Source organism: Bombus terrestris, chromosome 8, assembly GCF_910591885.1.
Source record: "Bombus terrestris chromosome 8, iyBomTerr1.2, whole genome shotgun sequence".
Lineage (NCBI taxonomy): Eukaryota > Metazoa > Arthropoda > Insecta > Hymenoptera > Apidae > Bombus > Bombus terrestris.
In genome coordinates this window covers 2,927,025-2,944,040 of record NC_063276.1, presented here as the reverse complement: position 1 = coordinate 2,944,040, position 17,016 = coordinate 2,927,025, and the positions used below count along the sequence as shown (strand labels likewise).

Below are 17,016 nucleotides of genomic sequence, written 5' to 3'. Positions count from 1 at the left end.
ATATCCATGCCTCTGGAACCCTTATCACAGACATTACTATAACTGCTATGAGAAGAATATGGCATTGCAAAGAATTATCAACGATCTCTGCATACCCGGCTTTACCGTAACTGATTATTTGCACCAAATCAAGAGCATAAGAGAAAAGTAATGTACGATCGGAATTTTTGGTAATGAATATTGTGAAAGAGATAAGAGAGAAAATAAAAAACATCATGAACGAATGTAATTTCTTTTTAAAATGATTATTTTGCGTTTGATGATCGGAATTCACAGTATTGAATGGAGAAGAATATACAGCCTTCTTCATTTACTGTAGTATTATGACCTTCATGTCATCTTAAATACAAAAAAATTAAGTTTAGTCTAATTTTTTAAACATCGAAGCAAACATTAAAAATGAATACGAAATGTTCTCTATACAAAGCATTAAACAAATTTTTATCTTAAAAATATTTAACAAACTATGTTATTGATTGATTTTAGAGATGATTACTTTTTAACATCAATGGTTACAAAACTATTTATGAAAACAATGACTTTCATTGGCACAGATATAAATTGGAACAAACACGAACGATCCAAAGTCTACAATCTCAGAAACAATATAAATCACCATTCTCCTGGTATAACGTAGTAGCAGGCATGCTGGCGAAGGTGATTGATGATGAAGAAAGGCAGAGCGGTCAACTTCATGAACAAGAAATGACTTCTGCTGTTAGATCCTTGAGCAGTGATAGTATAAAAACTTCACAGGAAAGAAAAAGAGTGGGCCTAGAAGCAAAATTTGTGAAAATTCACCCATGTAATAATGCCACCAGCGGTCGGATGATTTCAAAGAGGAGCAAATCGCAGGAAAAACTATCTTGTCTGGATGGGAAATGTAATTCAACAGGGGAAACGATAACAAAAGAAAAAAGGGAGAAAAGAGTAAAATATGTTCCTTGTCCATCCTTTAGACCAAAGAAAAATGATTCGAGGGATCATGAAATAGATGAACTTTTGTACTACAAACCCACCAGAGATGTAGAATCTCAAGAGATAGGTAAAAAATTTGTTCGAAAAATAACTTTGAAAAGAAATATGATAGAATACTAATAGTATAATTTTTTCTAACTTTAAGAAGAATATCTTCCAGCTATTTCAAATACTTCCATGGATACCAGATTTAACCGTGATTTTCCTTTAACGAAAGAAAACGGTAACAGTTATGAATCACCATTCTTAAAATGTCCACTGTGTGGCTGGGAAGATGTGAAACATGAGCAAATTGATTGTAACAAAAACGAGAGAAGAAATTATATTTCTTGTTCGGAATACAATAAAAATCTTTCTGATGGATACAGTCTGTGTGCCGGATGTGACAGAGTCACGCGTGATAGTATGTAAAAAATCAATTTTTATTATAGAGAAATATCTGTTTGAAATTTGGATGAAATGCTAAAATTTGGATGTATGTGCAGATACCAACTTAAATTTATTGTCTATTTTATTCAGGTTTACCTTTTCGATCCATGGGAATTACTGATCTATCAGAATATTTAAAAAAGTATGTGAACAACTCCGAGGATTTGGAATTTCTACAGACATTATCAAGGCATGCATCTTTTGCATCTTTAATAACAAGACATCCATCTATTGTAACTTTAATAACAGGACTCTCTGCAAAGGCATCAATTACTTCTGCCATGAAACCTATTCAAATTACGAAGAAATGTGCTCATACAGAAATAGAACAAAGCGAAGATCCAAAAAGAGTTTTAAAAAGTAATATTCCAGCATCCATATCAGTTCAAACGCAAGTTCTACATGTGGACCCTGTAGTAACAGGTAAATTACAGTTGGGTACCGTAGAAGCTTCTACCCAACTAATTCTGCCAGATCCGGATAAACATTCAAAACCAATTGAATTCGTACCAAAAGATGTTTGTCGAGATACGAAGAAGGAACAAGGTACAGAATCAGAACCACTTGCAATTGAAACGCGATTTTCTATTGGAAGGAAAAAACGTGAAATAGGTGTCAATGCAATGGATTCTTTTGACAAAGCAGTGCAAAATACAGTTTGTATATCAATTCAAACTACAAATGAAATTGACCAAAAAGGAAAAGAGCAAGATAAATATTACAAGACTGATACGATAGAGATGAAGGAAGTAGCAATAAATGTGGTAGATCAAACTTCGAAAGGAATACAGAGTAGCATCTGTGTATCACGAGGAAATTTAGCCTACCGTATGTCTTTTGAAAAGATGGTAGAATTTGGTACTACCATGTCCTTGCATCAAGTGCGTAGCGTCGGCTGCGTGACAGCGGAAAAGATCAAAGAATTCAAATCGAATTTCGTACAATGCGTTTCTAAAGAAAAATTTCCTTTGGCTCGATCTAAGTCTGATGATTCTGTGAAACGTTGTGCTCGTCGAGATACGGAATTGAAACATTTTGTGGAAAAAGGAAGTAAGCATTTTAATTGGTACTGCTTTGCAGCTTAGCAAAATATAATGCAATACTATGCATATAAAACACTAATTTTACAAAATTGTTTTAATTGATAGCACAAGAATTGGAGGATTCATGTACAACAGATACGTGTCCATTGAATATACTACATCTCAGTAGAGACCCCACCATGCTCTCAGTTTTACAACAACTTCTGCAGAAAATATTATTTATACATGAACAAAAAATGCAAGGTATAAAATTAAACAGATCCTTATAAATTTATGTATCCATTTTTATAATTTAACGAGGTTTAATTTCAGACAAATATAAATATCGCCTAAAAGAAAATTGTTTCATCGACATGGACAAAATGGTGACAGCAATCAAAGAATATATAATGATGCTAGAGCCAAGTGTTATCAGAGATGATGTGAAAGAATTTCATGAGAAGGCTGACAAAAAGTCATCTTTGACAGAAGTTCGAAGAGGACCAAGTTTGAAGGAAATTGGCACGTTTACCATGTGTAATAATAAATTAACCATGACTGAAGAAGATATTTTCGAATTAATATTGCAATCCACATTCACGAAAATGGATAAAAGACAAGGAACCATGGAAGACGGTATATTGCTATTAGAGAAAATGAAGAGGAAATATCCAATGATAGACAAAGAAGTTTGTACTCATTTGAATTGTAAAGATGTTGGTATCAGTGGATCGTTGATGCAGCTGTGCAATCGCGACATAGAAGTTCAAGGTGATACTCGATTGTTCAAGGATTCTGTATGTGTCGCAAAGTATGAAGATATAACAGAAAGAATAAGCGTGGGTACCCAGAAACGAGATCCGATACTAGTTCGAGTGATCAAGTGCAATGAAAGTCAGGCGGTAGTAAGGTCGGATAAAGAAACGTTAACTATGAAAAAGGACGTACATTTTGAAAAGAAATGTATAAGCAAACGTGTAGAAACATGCGGTCGACCGACTTGCATTCCGTCCACTGTTTGTAAAATAACAAACGAAGCCAATTTAAAATCTACTCTTCGTAAAGAGCGCGAAAATGAAATGATCGATAGTTATGATATATGCGATATAAATTGTAAAGGAAAAATATCTTATGACTGGACTGATGTAACAAATGATATACTTTCAAATGTTACTAATTCGAAAATTCCGATATGCATGAGACCACTACAAAAATATACATACGCTAGAAGCAAATAATCAAACATTAGGATTAATATAACGTATAAAATACATAAATAAATCTTCTAATAAAAAGATATGGAAGTTTATTTGGGAAATAAGTATGATCTTAAAATGATTGATCTCATATTAACTTTTCCTTTTGGATATTGTTATATTTCTTAAATCTATTATTGTATCATATTTTATTCTTTAAAATTGTATCTTTAAAAATATCTTCTTTATATCAGCATATAGAAACAGTTGTTACTACAATTGAAGATCGTTTTACACGCAGTCATTGAATTGAATTTTGATTGTTCTTTGTTAAAAAAAAATTGCACTAAATTGCTATATATGATCTTGTTCTGTTACAAACTACTACATTGAACGTTCTTTATTTTGTAAGTGAAGTCCATTCGTAATAGTGACTTGGTTGAAAAATGGATTTCTGACTCCATTTATTTCAAGAAAATTTTTAATGTTACCCAAAATCTCTATCCTTTATTAAATGCTGGCACAATATCTGACGAAATGGAAGGGAAAATAAATGATTTCTGGACGAAAAAATGGAAAGATCATTGCCAGCATCTGCACTATTTATTTAAACGTTATCGTGTGTGATTAGACAAAGAAATAAATATTCAAGATATTTTAACTAAAGAAGAGAGTAAGGAAAATACTAACAAAGATTTGATAAATAGACTTTTACTTACCTCGGATCATCTAATAAAGGATTAAGTTTTAGGAACACTGTACATTATGTGTATTTTTTTATCTTTGTCCTAAATGCTTATTCGAATACTGTACTATGGAATGTGAAAACGTGGACTACAAATGCGCGAATGTGGACTGCGAACGTGGACTGCGAACGTGGATTGCGAACGTGGATTGCGAACGTGGGCTGCGAACGTAATCTGCGAACGCGCGTACCTGATCTGCGAACGTGGCGAATATGATTTGCAAACGTAGCTAGCGAATTTTGATTTTTGTCCCAATTTCTCGTTCAAATATCGCACTGTATTGCACCTCGGGAAACTGTTATTAAACAATTGCCGTTTGTTAATAGTATTGGGGTATCGACTAGAATTTGTCAACCTTTATTTGTTATAAATTATGACAAGCAATGGTATATTTTTCATGTTTTTCTACAATAGGAGATACATAATAAGGACTCAGAAGGCTTGGGTTGGGAAGCAATCTTGTTGCCTCTAAACCCTTGCGTATTTAAAAGATTGGAAAGACGATAAGTCGACAGAAGGATATAGAAGAACAAACTTCATTTTATTACATGAAAATGTATAACGTTCTGTCAATTGGAATATTATATGAAAATTATGTTATTTAATTTCCATAGCAAATTATATTCACATCGTTGAGTCCAAGGTAAACGCTTGATACATGTGTGTATGGTAGGTAAGTATCAATTGTCAGTATCAATCTAATTATAATAAAATAGTATAAAAGAGTTATAATTTTCCTCGTTGATATATTTACGTCATGTATAGATGATTTCATTTGTTATCCGTTTTATTATCAGAAATCTTATTGTTCTAATATGCATTAAAATTATCTTAACACTTAAATTCGATAACCTGAGTATATTTCTTCGTGATAAATATCGTACGACAGATTGATAATTATTCATTCACACAAAATACATATACCAAAATTAGGATATTTTGAATTGAACATTACTAACAATATGTCTCAATATGCACTTAAAAATTGCACTTCACTCTATAAAATGACTTACCAACAATTTTTTTCTAATTCAATCGTTAAAACATTGTGTGAAATCCTGTATATATAGATTATTAAAAAATCAACAACAAATTTTTTTAGCCTTCGCGTAAAGATTTTATCGATTTTAAGTACAATTCTCTTATATTTTATAAAACATAACGAATTTACTTGTTACGTAATGTTATTCATATAAAATTGTCTAATTAATTATGGAGAGGCAATTATGTTGGCAAGTTGTTGTCAACAGAGATAATACTGTTGGTATTCATAACGGTGGAAGCCATACTCTCCAATATATCACTTGTCATTATTAAAATATGTATACTAATAAATTATTGTACTTCCAATATTTAATGATTTGTTCATGATCATGCATCGCATCGTTAACATGCGAGTATGGCCTGACTAGTTTAAATTGATTCCATGCATTGATTTTTAGCATATCAATGCTAATATATTAACGTTCGTATTGGGAGAATTTTATGCGTACCTATCGAAAAAGAAAAAAGAAGAAATAAATATTATATATCGCAAACTCGAAAATTAAATTACATAGCAGTAAAATTATATGTACGTAGCGTTATCTAATATTATGTAAATGAAGTTTACAAACATTTAGTCCTTTCTCTTGGCATCCGCTTTCTCATCTTTAGCTTGGCCTCGTCCCAACAATTTGGCTAACCAATCGCAAATTCCTCCGAGGAACAACGCAGAGAATAGATTTTCGAAAGGTACGAACGGATCATGAATTCCAAGCAAAATGGACGATAGCTGAAATAATATTAATAACAATTAGCACTTAGTAACAAACAAGATTAGCAATGATTAGCTTTCATTTAAGAAGGAGTACAAAATTCCTGTTACCTTGAAATACACGAAGAAAATAACGATACCAAAGTAAACTAACGCATGAGGAGCCGAAATGAGATCAGTCTTTTTATCAAGGACGAAAATAATGGATGCAACCATTGATGCTTTCGTAGGGCTAAAAAGTAAAATATTACGTATTACTCATTTCAGTTTTAATTTATAAAAAAATAGAAAGAAGATGTAAATGTACAAGCTAGGTTGCATAAATTCCATAGCAGTTGGAGTCCATACTCCTCGTATAAGGCGTTCAAAAAGTTTTGTAAAGCCTGCACCATTTCCTAAAATAAATTAAATAAATTAATTTTGTATTTCAATAACTTTTACTTTTACTTTTCAGATATTAAAAGTTACCTTTGAGTGTTCCAATTAACACCATGATAAGATATGCATTTGGGTAAAGTTTTCCTGCATGAGATACTCCATCATATACCTTTTTACACCTGTAAGTTATGGCAAAATAATATAAACATAACAGAATAAGTTAAAAAACAAATATCTGCTTATTATTATGTACTCACCTATATATTTCCTTCATAGTAGCACATACTATCTTTACTGGTAAAAACTTGGCAATTTTATATCCAATATCAAATGGTGTATAAAATATCATATACCTGTGCAATAATTAAATAATAATATACCTTACTAAATGTTATGGGAAATGTCATATTATTGGTTTTGTAAACAATTGTGTTTGAACTTTGGCACAAAATGCAAGTACAACAAAGACACAATTGATCTGAAACTTGGAATCTAGCTTGAAGTTAAGGAAAGATATTCATTAAAGAATTCATTAAATTATTAATAGAGATTTATAGTTTTTAATTTAATGGTACTGACCAAACAATAGTTGCTACTACCACTTGTGGTGTATTTTTCAAAGGTGCAATAATCGGCTCTCCTAAAAGACCATTGCATAGCATACCACTTGCAAACACTACCAACATTGTTGAAAGCCAACATGAAAGAGGATGTTTCCGAGAAAATGCTTGAGCACCTATTCAATAGAATTGTGATAGTATGAAGTTATAAAAAATAATTAAAGTTATAATTGAGACAGTCTGATAAACTAATGGTACAACATTTTTCAAAGATTTTTAAATATTTATTAATTAGTAACATGTAAAGAAACATTTAATTTAATTTAGAAAGACACATCCAAGATATGATAAATTTTCTGTTTTCTAATACACCATGAAATATCAAAGGGGCATGTCCTTTCAAGTAGGTCACTTGGAATCCTTACAAGTATATTATATTACATGTATTCGTGCAGGTATAGTGTCAGTCTACTATAAACATGAAAATAATGTTTTTTGGTATATTTTTAACACTCTGATAAGTATAAAATTAAATTACATAAAAGTTTATTTAAAAAAATATGAAAATAGTTAAGAAATATATTTCACAATAAAATTTATTTTTCATATGATTTTAGATACCATAACTACTACCAAGGAATATAAAAGGTACAGAAATTCTTTGAGTCATTGTTCAAAGATTGCTGCTTCATGGTTCATTGCATAAGAAAGTCATTGATACAAAAAATTTTGCTACTATATCTGGGAACATTCTTACACAATAAGCTTTCATATATTTAGGAAATATTTACAATACAATTATTTATTTTCCATATTTATTTATGATAAGGTATTTGCATAATTTTAAGAAACACAAAAAATTATAAGAAATCAAAATTGAGGCCAAAGATTTGAAAAAACTTGGCGTGCCCGCAAGGGTATATACTGAAATAGATTAGCTAGGTAAATTCAGTGAATGTCATAAAATAGGATTATTCTGATTATGCCACATACCGTGTGAGAATAATTTTTCTTCTCTTTGAACATTTTTTATACATTTGTTTTGGACAATATTATTAAAAGAGGAAGTTGTATTAATGTTCTTATTCTTTTTTTATAATATTAATAATATCAAATATGTTTAGTAACAAAATTGTATTTTTATGTCAAAGAAATTAATAATTCTATAGCATTAAGCTTACAGAAAGATAATAAGACTTTACTTTAACACTTAGAATAAAATAATCCAATTGTTATGAATAAAAAAAATCTCTTAGCTTAAGTATTATTAAATGAGATTAAGGGAGAGCTAATTTATTAATAATAAAATAGGTAAAAAATAATATAATAAATAAAGCGGGAAGTGAGTTAAACAAGAATAATGAAGAAAAATGGTTGGGAGCGAAACACAATCTTAGAAATGGTATAAGCTGGTTCTGAGCAGATTAAATTTAGAATTGGTCGGGTAGGCTTGGGCTTACCGGATCCCAAATCTTCTCTGACGTGTAAAGCACAGAGTACACTGTGTGCGATATCAAAGTACGGGAACATTTTCAATTTAATGACCTGATTGGCCATGTCCAGGAATGCTTCGGGATCCATTTTCAATCGATTTTGCAGTCGCTTCAGGGATAAACTTTTCGTTCACGTAAAACTGTGTCTATCGGCGTTCAACAATCCTCGAGTTTGAAACAAAGTCACAAGCGCCCGCGAACGACGCTAGCTATGCGCCGTCTGCTAGACTTGGTCGTCTGCTAGACTTGATCGTCTGCTAGTTATGGAATCGGTCCCTACCATTAGAACCTTATCGTCGAACGAACAAATTTCATGGCCTCTTTAAAACTCCTTCCTACAGATGGCAGTAAACGATTGCATTTGTATCTATTTTTTTTATCACATCTGGCTTTTGAATGAATTTTAATCCTTCATAATGGTTGGGTTAAATACGTGACACGTTAAATACAACTTCAGATTTAGACTCTCACACGTTTAAGTGAAACATTTTGAAAAATTTCATTAAAATATTTTCAGATATTCAATTTAATCTCTTATTAATATTTTTACTATTCTTCATGTTTGTACTCTTAAAGATATCTACTTATCAAATCTTATACTTTAATTATGAATGTGGACTATATAAGACTAACAATCTAGATATAATAAAATATAGATATATTGAATAATAAAGTCAAATATATAAACATATATTTTTTAATATCTACTGAAATATAATTTTTATTTCTAACATATAGACTCGAAGGATACAACAAAATTAAAATTACAAAATTAGATGTTATAAAAGATTATAGTATTTATAAGTTATAGTAAGTATAGTATTTATAGTATTTAAAAGTTACAAAATACAGTAACAAAAATCAGTATTTAACGAGAGCTACTAATTTTTAAACGAATTTTATGTATAGCGACAATTTTCAGCTTAAATGTATAACAGCTCCAATAATTTTTATAAATTATCAAATTTAAATAAATTATCGCAATCTATGTTATGTTCTTATCTTCCTTGTGTAGACAAAATTCGTACCTTTCGCCTTTTTCTGATTTAGCTATATTTATATTCAGTGAAGAACAATGAATGCTTTTAAAATTTCGTTATGTTAACCAATTTCACTAATTCCTTCTTTTTTATCATCTACTTTCTATTTTTAAACTTTAAAATATCCAAGTAAATTGAAAATAAATTATTTGCAACTTCGTAATCGGTGATGAGATGATTAACATCTGTTAATATACAAGAAAGACTTCTCAGAACTGATGACTGATATTGTGAACATATCTGTCCGAGTATTTATGTTTTACGAAGCATTTTAAAATATACACTACGTGAAAGTATTTCATATATATATATATATATATATATATATATATATATATATATATATATATATATATACAAAAGCGTAGAATAATGAACAAAGCATGACAGTAGTTCATGGAAGAGTCTGCATCATCTACGAATCGAAGAGACTCTTGTAAATATACAATGTTGTAGTAGCAACAGAGTCAATTCTTTCCAAAACAGCAAACGTACTGTATTAATTTGCAATCGAAGATTAACCGAGCATATTAGCCTTAGTAAGACGATTTTTGCATTTCATACATACATACACACACGCGCGCACACACACACACACACACACAACATATATATACATACGTTCTTTGTTTCGAAAGTTATTGTATAATTATGTAACATTGCAATTTTCTTTTTACATAACTGAGTAATATCGAGAGTAAAAGTTGTGCACGCGATGGAGATACAGCATCTTTCATTCATAAAAATGCAATACTCCGCTACTTTATTTGAGTGTTTTATTGCTCTTTGGGACGTCCTGTCTAGATTTAGAATTTTATCATGATAGATAGATACTCTGTTTTCGCTAACTTTTCCGCAATGCTATATTCAGATATATATAGGCCCGATACTCGTGTTAGCAAGTATCGAGTAACTTACCTAACGAGCACTTACACAATCTTTATACAAAAAATATGATATGGCTATCTAATCGCAGTGGCACATGAATACGCGTGGCTGTAACATATATAAAAAATATGTTTTAACGGGGATTAAATTGGCTGATAATGGTCCACGATAGACCAACGTGGAATTATGAAAAAACGGACCTGAAGTAACTGACGAGTTGCGACGTTTTAATCAGAAATACAGGCACAACGATAGGTAGGGATGATTCTTATTTCAGTACTGCATTTATTATAATAATTTTGCATGTAAAATCATAACAGTAATACTGTTATTTAAAATTGTTACGGAGAATACGATTATCACGTTTGATTGAAGTAATAAAAAGAAACGTTAATAAAATTCTGCGTGTTTTCTGTTTGTTTCATACGAAATATTAAAAGACATCAGAAATTTTATTTGTACTAGACGCACTTCGTTACTTGGTCAATGTGTCGAACGGAGTTGAACGGAGTCGTCGAACACCGTAGCCTTTTGTCTCTGATCAAATTTTAATTCAAAGGTTTAATTATTTTTCAAAGTGCCTTAAACACAGACAATGGTAAGATTATCTTTGTTCCTTTTGATCAGTATGTTTTTCATTTTCTTCTTTGCACTGACAATGCTACCTTTCAGAGAGACGGAGTCAGATTGCGTCAACATATCTCTAAAAGAACTACTAGTGATGTGGTATACCAGGATAAGGTTTCTTCAAAAAAGAAAGAAGTACTGCCAAATGAAACTCAACATTTACTCTTTCTGTTTACCTTCTATCTTTTCGTATCCATTATCATTATCACGTTTGAGAAGAAATTACCTGAGCCATTAATGACAGATAAAGAAGGTCTATATCCAGGAAGATTTATAGCAGAAAGAGCACATAATCATCTTCTAAATATCACATATATTGGGCCACGAATTGTTGGAAGTTACGAGAACGAAGTGTTAGCAATTAAATATTTAACAAACATTATCAATAATATAATCAAAGATGCCAATGAGAACCATAAGATTCTAGTCAATGTAACCAAGCATAGTGGAGCTTTTCCTTTAAAATTTCTGGATGGAATGACTAATGTATACAGAAATGTACAAAATGTCATTGTTAAGATTGGTCCTCATAGACCTACCAAAAGTAGTTTATTAATAAATTGTCATTTTGATACATTCCCAGAAAGTCCTGGTAATAATTAATGGAAACACCCATGCTCACTTAACTTAATGATTATTAATGATTAAATGTTAATATAGCTTTCTATTTTAGGTGGTTCTGACGATGGAGCTGGTTGTGCTGTGATGTTAGAAATTTTACGTGTGATTTCTCATAGTCCAAAGTTGTTTAAGCATAATGTTATATTTTTGTTTAATGGTGCTGAAGAGAACTTATTACAGGTACATTAATTGTGTCTAATATTGATAACACATTAAATTTATTTTATTTTTTGAAAGGTACTAATTGCTTAAATTATATAGGCTTCTCATGGTTTTATAACGCAACACCCTTGGGCTAAGGAGGTCAAAGCTTTTATAAATTTAGAAGCTTGTGGTGCAGGCGGTCGTGAATTATTATTTCAGGCTGGACCTGATAGCTCTTGGATGCTTCAGGTACTGTTGAATAATGAGTTAACCCATTTTTATTATTATAGATATTATAATGTATGTTTATTTCTTTTGTAGATATATGCTAAATCTGTTCCTTATCCCTATGCATCATCCTTAGCTCAAGAAATATTTGAAAGTGGTATTGTACCTGGAGATACTGATTTTCGAATATTCAGAGACTTTGGGAACGTTTCTGGTATTTATTTTACACTATCTATTTTAATGTTATACATTTACTTTTAGAAAGAATACTATTTTTAAAAATTCTTAGGTCTTGATTTTGCTTGGGCAACCAATGGTTATGTGTACCATACTAAGTTTGATAATATTCATCAAATACCATTGGGATCTTTACAAAGGACTGGAGATAACATACTTGCTTTATTACAAGGGATAGTATTAGATAATTATTTATCCGAGGTACCACCTCAAGATCACACAGGAAATCCTGTGTTCTTTGACTTTTTAGGTACATTTGTAATCAGATGGCCACAGTATGCGTCAAGTACAATTAATATTATTAGTATAGTTGCCGGTATATATTCAATATATCTAAACATGCAAAATGCTCGGCGAGGTATCTATATCATATTAAATTAAATTTATTACTATAGAATAACAAATATAATTAAATGTTTTTATTTTTATTTAGATGTAAAAAAATCAGTATATTTAAAGCATTTACTATTATGTACCGGAGCAATAATCGTTTCATGGTTAGTATCTATACTTTCATGTACATTAATCGCCCTCATTCTTACTAAACTTGGGAAAGTTATGAGTTGGTATGCAAGACCAGCATGGTTGTTTTTCTTATATGTGGTCCCAACTATCTTTGTGTCAATGACGTTTTTCTTATTTATTGGGTCACGTCAAAAGAAGGCAAGTTTATAGTAACATACAACAATGCTTTACTGTATAAATTGTTAACTGATATTTTGACTTGATATTTTATAGGAAGTTAAATCTGCATGGATCTTATATCAAATATACTGTGATTCGTATTCTATAATATGGATGTCTGTTCTCTTCTATTGTGTTATATTGGAGATACGATCTGGTTTTATACCATTACATTGGGTTGTATTCCCGACTCTTGGAAATATACTCCGATGTAATTTCTTTAACAAGTGGAGAGGTATAATCTTAATATTGTGGAGCAATAATATGATGAAATTAAATATATTAATTTAATTGGTTTTACATGTAGGTTGGAAATGGTTGCTTTATTATTTAATGACAATGTGTCTACCTTATATACAATCGTTCTACTTAGTAATTGGAGCTCTGTATCTTTTTATACCCATAATGGGACGATCTGGTAGCAGTATAAATTCAGAAGTTGTTATGGCTAATATGTTATGCATTCTCTTTTCCTTATTACTCAGTTTCACGGTAAATTATTGAAATTATTATTAAAACAATAGCGTTAGGAAAAGTCTATAAGGACATAATTTAATAACTACTATTTTATGTTTAGTTGCCATTTGTACTTTTAATAAAAAATGCAGAGAGAATCCTGAGTGTGTTAGTGGGAATATTTTTAATAACTATAGGTGTATTAATTTTGACTCCACTTGGTTTTCCTTATAGTGGTGATTTGTCATCATTGGCACCAGAACGATTTATGATTGCGGTATTGAATGAAATTTTTACAATTCTGTTACTTGGAAAATAATTGTATAATATTAAATAAGTATTCAATTTATAGCACACACAAAGACAATATTACGACGTAAATGGTAATTTGCGGTACACTGGAACAGGATATTGGATAGCTGATTTAGACATGAATAGTCCACATAGTGTGGAAAGTATGGTACCTGAAATAGGTGCCATAACATCAACAATAAAAGATTGTGAAAAAGAATTATATTGTGGCCTACCGTATTTTATGCCTGTTACGACATTTTTATGGTACTTGTTTAATATTAAATTTTTAAGGTTTTTGACACATTGAAAAATTTAATTAAATACATATTTAATATACAAATTTTTTACAGGAAAACAAGCTGGATTCCAGGTCCTGCACCATTGATTAATGTACCAACAAAACTTGAACTCATTTCAAAGTCGATAAAACAGAATATTGTCAGTTTCACCTTCAATGTCACAGGTAACTTCTTTGTAATTATATAAATTATTAAATAATAATTAAACATTTAATTCGAAATATACTTTCAGGTCCTGATCATATAAGTATAATTTTATCTCCATATAAAGGTGTTCATTTAGGAAAATGGTCTATTTTGGAAGGAAAGCCGTTAGAAGGACCTAAATGGAATGATAGAGAAACATACTTTATTTATTATTCTTGTGCGTCCGATTGTGTTCCTTTCACATTTTCTCTTGAATTGAATGTATGTAGAACATACTTATGATATCTATTTTACTAACGACGTTTACAATATACATATATTTTTTATATAGGTAAATAGTATGCCCAAAACTCCATGTTTATCAATAGCATTAGGTGGCCACTTTTTACATGGTGAACACCAAACATCTTTAAGATTTAAACGATTCTTGGCACAATTTCCATCTTGGACGGTCGTCACTCCATGGACAGCTACGTATACTTCTTGGCAATTTTAATATCACGTAGAACTGATTGTTCTACTGCACATCTCTATCAAATGCAATTTTGTGAAAACAGCTAAAAACAGCCTAGCGGAAACGGCATTGTACTACGTTGTATAGTTTTAGATACGTTTAAAAGATATATAATACCTAACAATGCAAATTATAAGCTTAAGGAATAGAGTAATTCTACATTATACCTGCTAATTTCTTGCAGTTGCAATATAAGAAAATACATCGATCAATATTTAGGGAGAAAAATGTTGAAGAATGGAACTTTTTTCATTCTATTTATATAAATTTTTTACTAGTACATTATCAGATCGTCAAAAGGAACTTTCGAAGTAGATCTAAGATAAGGTAGAATGATACGAGGATTTGAAACATTTCGATTTCTTTAATTGTAGTATTCGTAGGATATTATAATAGCATATCAACCGTATGCCTTAGGATCACAGCTATATTTAATTTTTAAATGCTAGAAAAATAACAACCTTAATCTGTAAAAGCAGATAGTGGACCGAAAAAGATAGATATATTGCGAAGTTATCACCATATGATGATTATCTTTTTATTGCGATCTTCAGGTTAAGAATATTGTTGATTAAAACCACATGACCATATGCATTTTACGATCCTGTGTGAACAGTTTAGAAGCACAAATGCAATAATCTGCTTTATTATATATACACCGTACTAAGATATCTTTAGATTTTATTTAATGTACATTTAATCTATAACATTTATACTTTCCCACCATCGAATTTTATAGTTATTACATATGTCTTTATATACTAATTTTTTTGACGTCTTGTTGAGACATTTGTGTTATTATAAATGTTTGTAATGAGAAGTATATCGAACTTACTCGATGGAAGATTAGGTATATTTGTTAGGATTTAACTATGTGATTTATTAATGGGTTGTAGTTAGTTTTGGAGGAGAGACAATTCTTTTTATCATTTCGTGTTCCTTTACATTTGTTATTGAAAAGAGGTTGAATTTATTTTAATTGTTATTATGTTTTATTATTAATGTATAATAATTTGTTTTTGTATCATTAACAAATGTATGCAACAGTTGCTACAAGACATATAAATTAATTCGATTCACGTAGGATATCAAGCAGTAAACAGTTCAAGAGATTAAAACGTATATTTAATTAAGAAATATTTATTGAATTACACAGGTTCAAGTTTAATTCTAAGAAAATTATGCCAATATTAGTAGCCAACCGCGCATAGACGGAAGTAAGGTCAAAGTATTAATAGAAGTTAATACGAGAAACTTCAATATAATGATAGTACTTTTACACCAATTTAAAAGAGAAATATTAAAGTGCATGTACGTTTAGCTTGTTATAAAAACATTAGAAGATTTAATTTTTTACAAACTAACGTTTGACAATCTTGAATTCGATTTCAATATACATACATTGATTAAAAATTTTCTCAGTCAATTGGAATGTTCCAAATTTTATTCCCGTATTTCTTCTTATATTCTTTGTGATATTTCTTATGATTGACTGAATATTTAAAAAAGGTATATAAAGCGTATAATTTTCGTTACTTTAAGTAATCTTATATAATTATGTAACTTTTATTGCACAAATTATTGTCAATGATTCTACTTAATAGTATCGCACATATGTATATATAATTTTGTTACAAGAATTTATTCAATTTACTGAGATTTTTGTTATTCGAAGTATTTGCAATATTTAGGTAATGGTTTTATTTGATTGCCGTTGAAATAATGCAACTGGTTTGTTGCCTATTATTTCTTACTAGTCTCTGTTGTTCCCAGCTTTTTTGTTTATATCTTTTCACGAATTTATGCGTTTAAATATCCACATATTCCTACTTCTTTTTAATGTTCACCTTATAATCTTATATACGCGTTACTATTGTTATTTAGCGTTTCTCGATAAACGACTAAAGTTTAACACAAGAAAACAATAAAAGTGTTGACAATTAGATTCTCATGTTTATTACTTTTTCCCCGTTGCAACTAGATGCTACTGATACATTTATTAAATTATAATAATATTGAAATAAACTTGTGATATCTATTGAATTTATCAGATAAAACAAGAATTGTCTAATTGTATAATTGGTAAGGAAATTTACAACGATAACGGGAAATTTCTCGTAACTGTTAGGTCATAATATTATGGAGTTAAGTACCTATCGTTACCACTGTCCATTGATCGATCGTATCAATTTCCTGTTTCCGTGATCAATGATTACGTATGCCACCCAGGTGAATTCCATTATCTGAATGGAATCACGCATTTGACACACATTTCCTCA

At 30.3% G+C, this 17,016-nt stretch overlaps 3 protein-coding genes across 7 annotated transcripts; 2 read left to right on the top strand and 1 right to left on the bottom strand.

Annotated features, from left to right (window-relative positions):
• The first annotated feature begins 380 nt into the window (after positions 1–380).
• Positions 381–4,386, top strand: LOC100644608. 3 transcript variants are annotated; one of them, XM_020864265.2, is made up of 5 exons: positions 381–1,045; positions 1,139–1,381; positions 1,498–2,457; positions 2,556–2,693; positions 2,763–4,386. In XM_020864265.2, exons 1-5 carry the CDS (start codon positions 646–648, stop codon positions 3,665–3,667), a joined length of 2,646 nt encoding a protein of 881 aa, XP_020719924.2. In that variant the 5' UTR covers positions 381–645; the 3' UTR covers positions 3,668–4,386. The 3 variants fall into 3 exon arrangements, with proteins under 3 accessions (XP_020719924.2, XP_020719922.2, XP_020719923.2); XM_020864263.2 differs by having other exon boundaries at positions 1,127–1,381; XM_020864264.2 differs by having other exon boundaries at positions 1,124–1,381.
• Positions 4,387–4,891: 505 nt separating this feature from the next.
• On the bottom strand, positions 4,892–8,869 carry LOC100648166 (trimeric intracellular cation channel type 1B.1). Its single transcript, XM_003397034.4, has 8 exons — positions 8,526–8,869; positions 7,085–7,241; positions 6,763–6,858; positions 6,596–6,684; positions 6,435–6,522; positions 6,239–6,359; positions 5,988–6,145; positions 4,892–5,864 (listed from the first exon to the last, which is right to left on the bottom strand). Exons 1-7 carry the CDS (start codon positions 8,644–8,646, stop codon positions 5,990–5,992), a joined length of 828 nt encoding a protein of 275 aa, XP_003397082.1. The 5' UTR covers positions 8,647–8,869; the 3' UTR covers positions 4,892–5,864; positions 5,988–5,989.
• Positions 8,870–10,006: 1,137 nt separating this feature from the next.
• LOC100648055 (endoplasmic reticulum metallopeptidase 1) lies at positions 10,007–16,682 on the top strand. 3 transcript variants are annotated; one of them, XM_048407904.1, is made up of 16 exons: positions 10,007–10,137; positions 10,575–10,741; positions 10,952–11,084; positions 11,159–11,705; positions 11,787–11,914; positions 11,996–12,127; positions 12,200–12,320; positions 12,396–12,701; positions 12,777–13,006; positions 13,082–13,262; positions 13,335–13,519; positions 13,605–13,760; positions 13,836–14,041; positions 14,128–14,240; positions 14,309–14,484; positions 14,555–16,682. In XM_048407904.1, the coding sequence occupies exons 3-16, from the start codon at positions 11,082–11,084 to the stop codon at positions 14,717–14,719; spliced, it is 2,649 nt and encodes an 882-aa protein (XP_048263861.1). In that variant the 5' UTR covers positions 10,007–10,137; positions 10,575–10,741; positions 10,952–11,081; the 3' UTR covers positions 14,720–16,682. The 3 variants fall into 3 exon arrangements, with proteins under 3 accessions (XP_048263861.1, XP_003397081.1, XP_012166386.1); XM_003397033.4 differs by lacking the exon at positions 10,007–10,137 and having other exon boundaries at positions 10,274–10,741; XM_012310996.3 differs by lacking the exon at positions 10,007–10,137 and having other exon boundaries at positions 10,274–10,741; positions 10,927–11,084.
• The last annotated feature ends 334 nt before the right edge of the window (positions 16,683–17,016 follow it).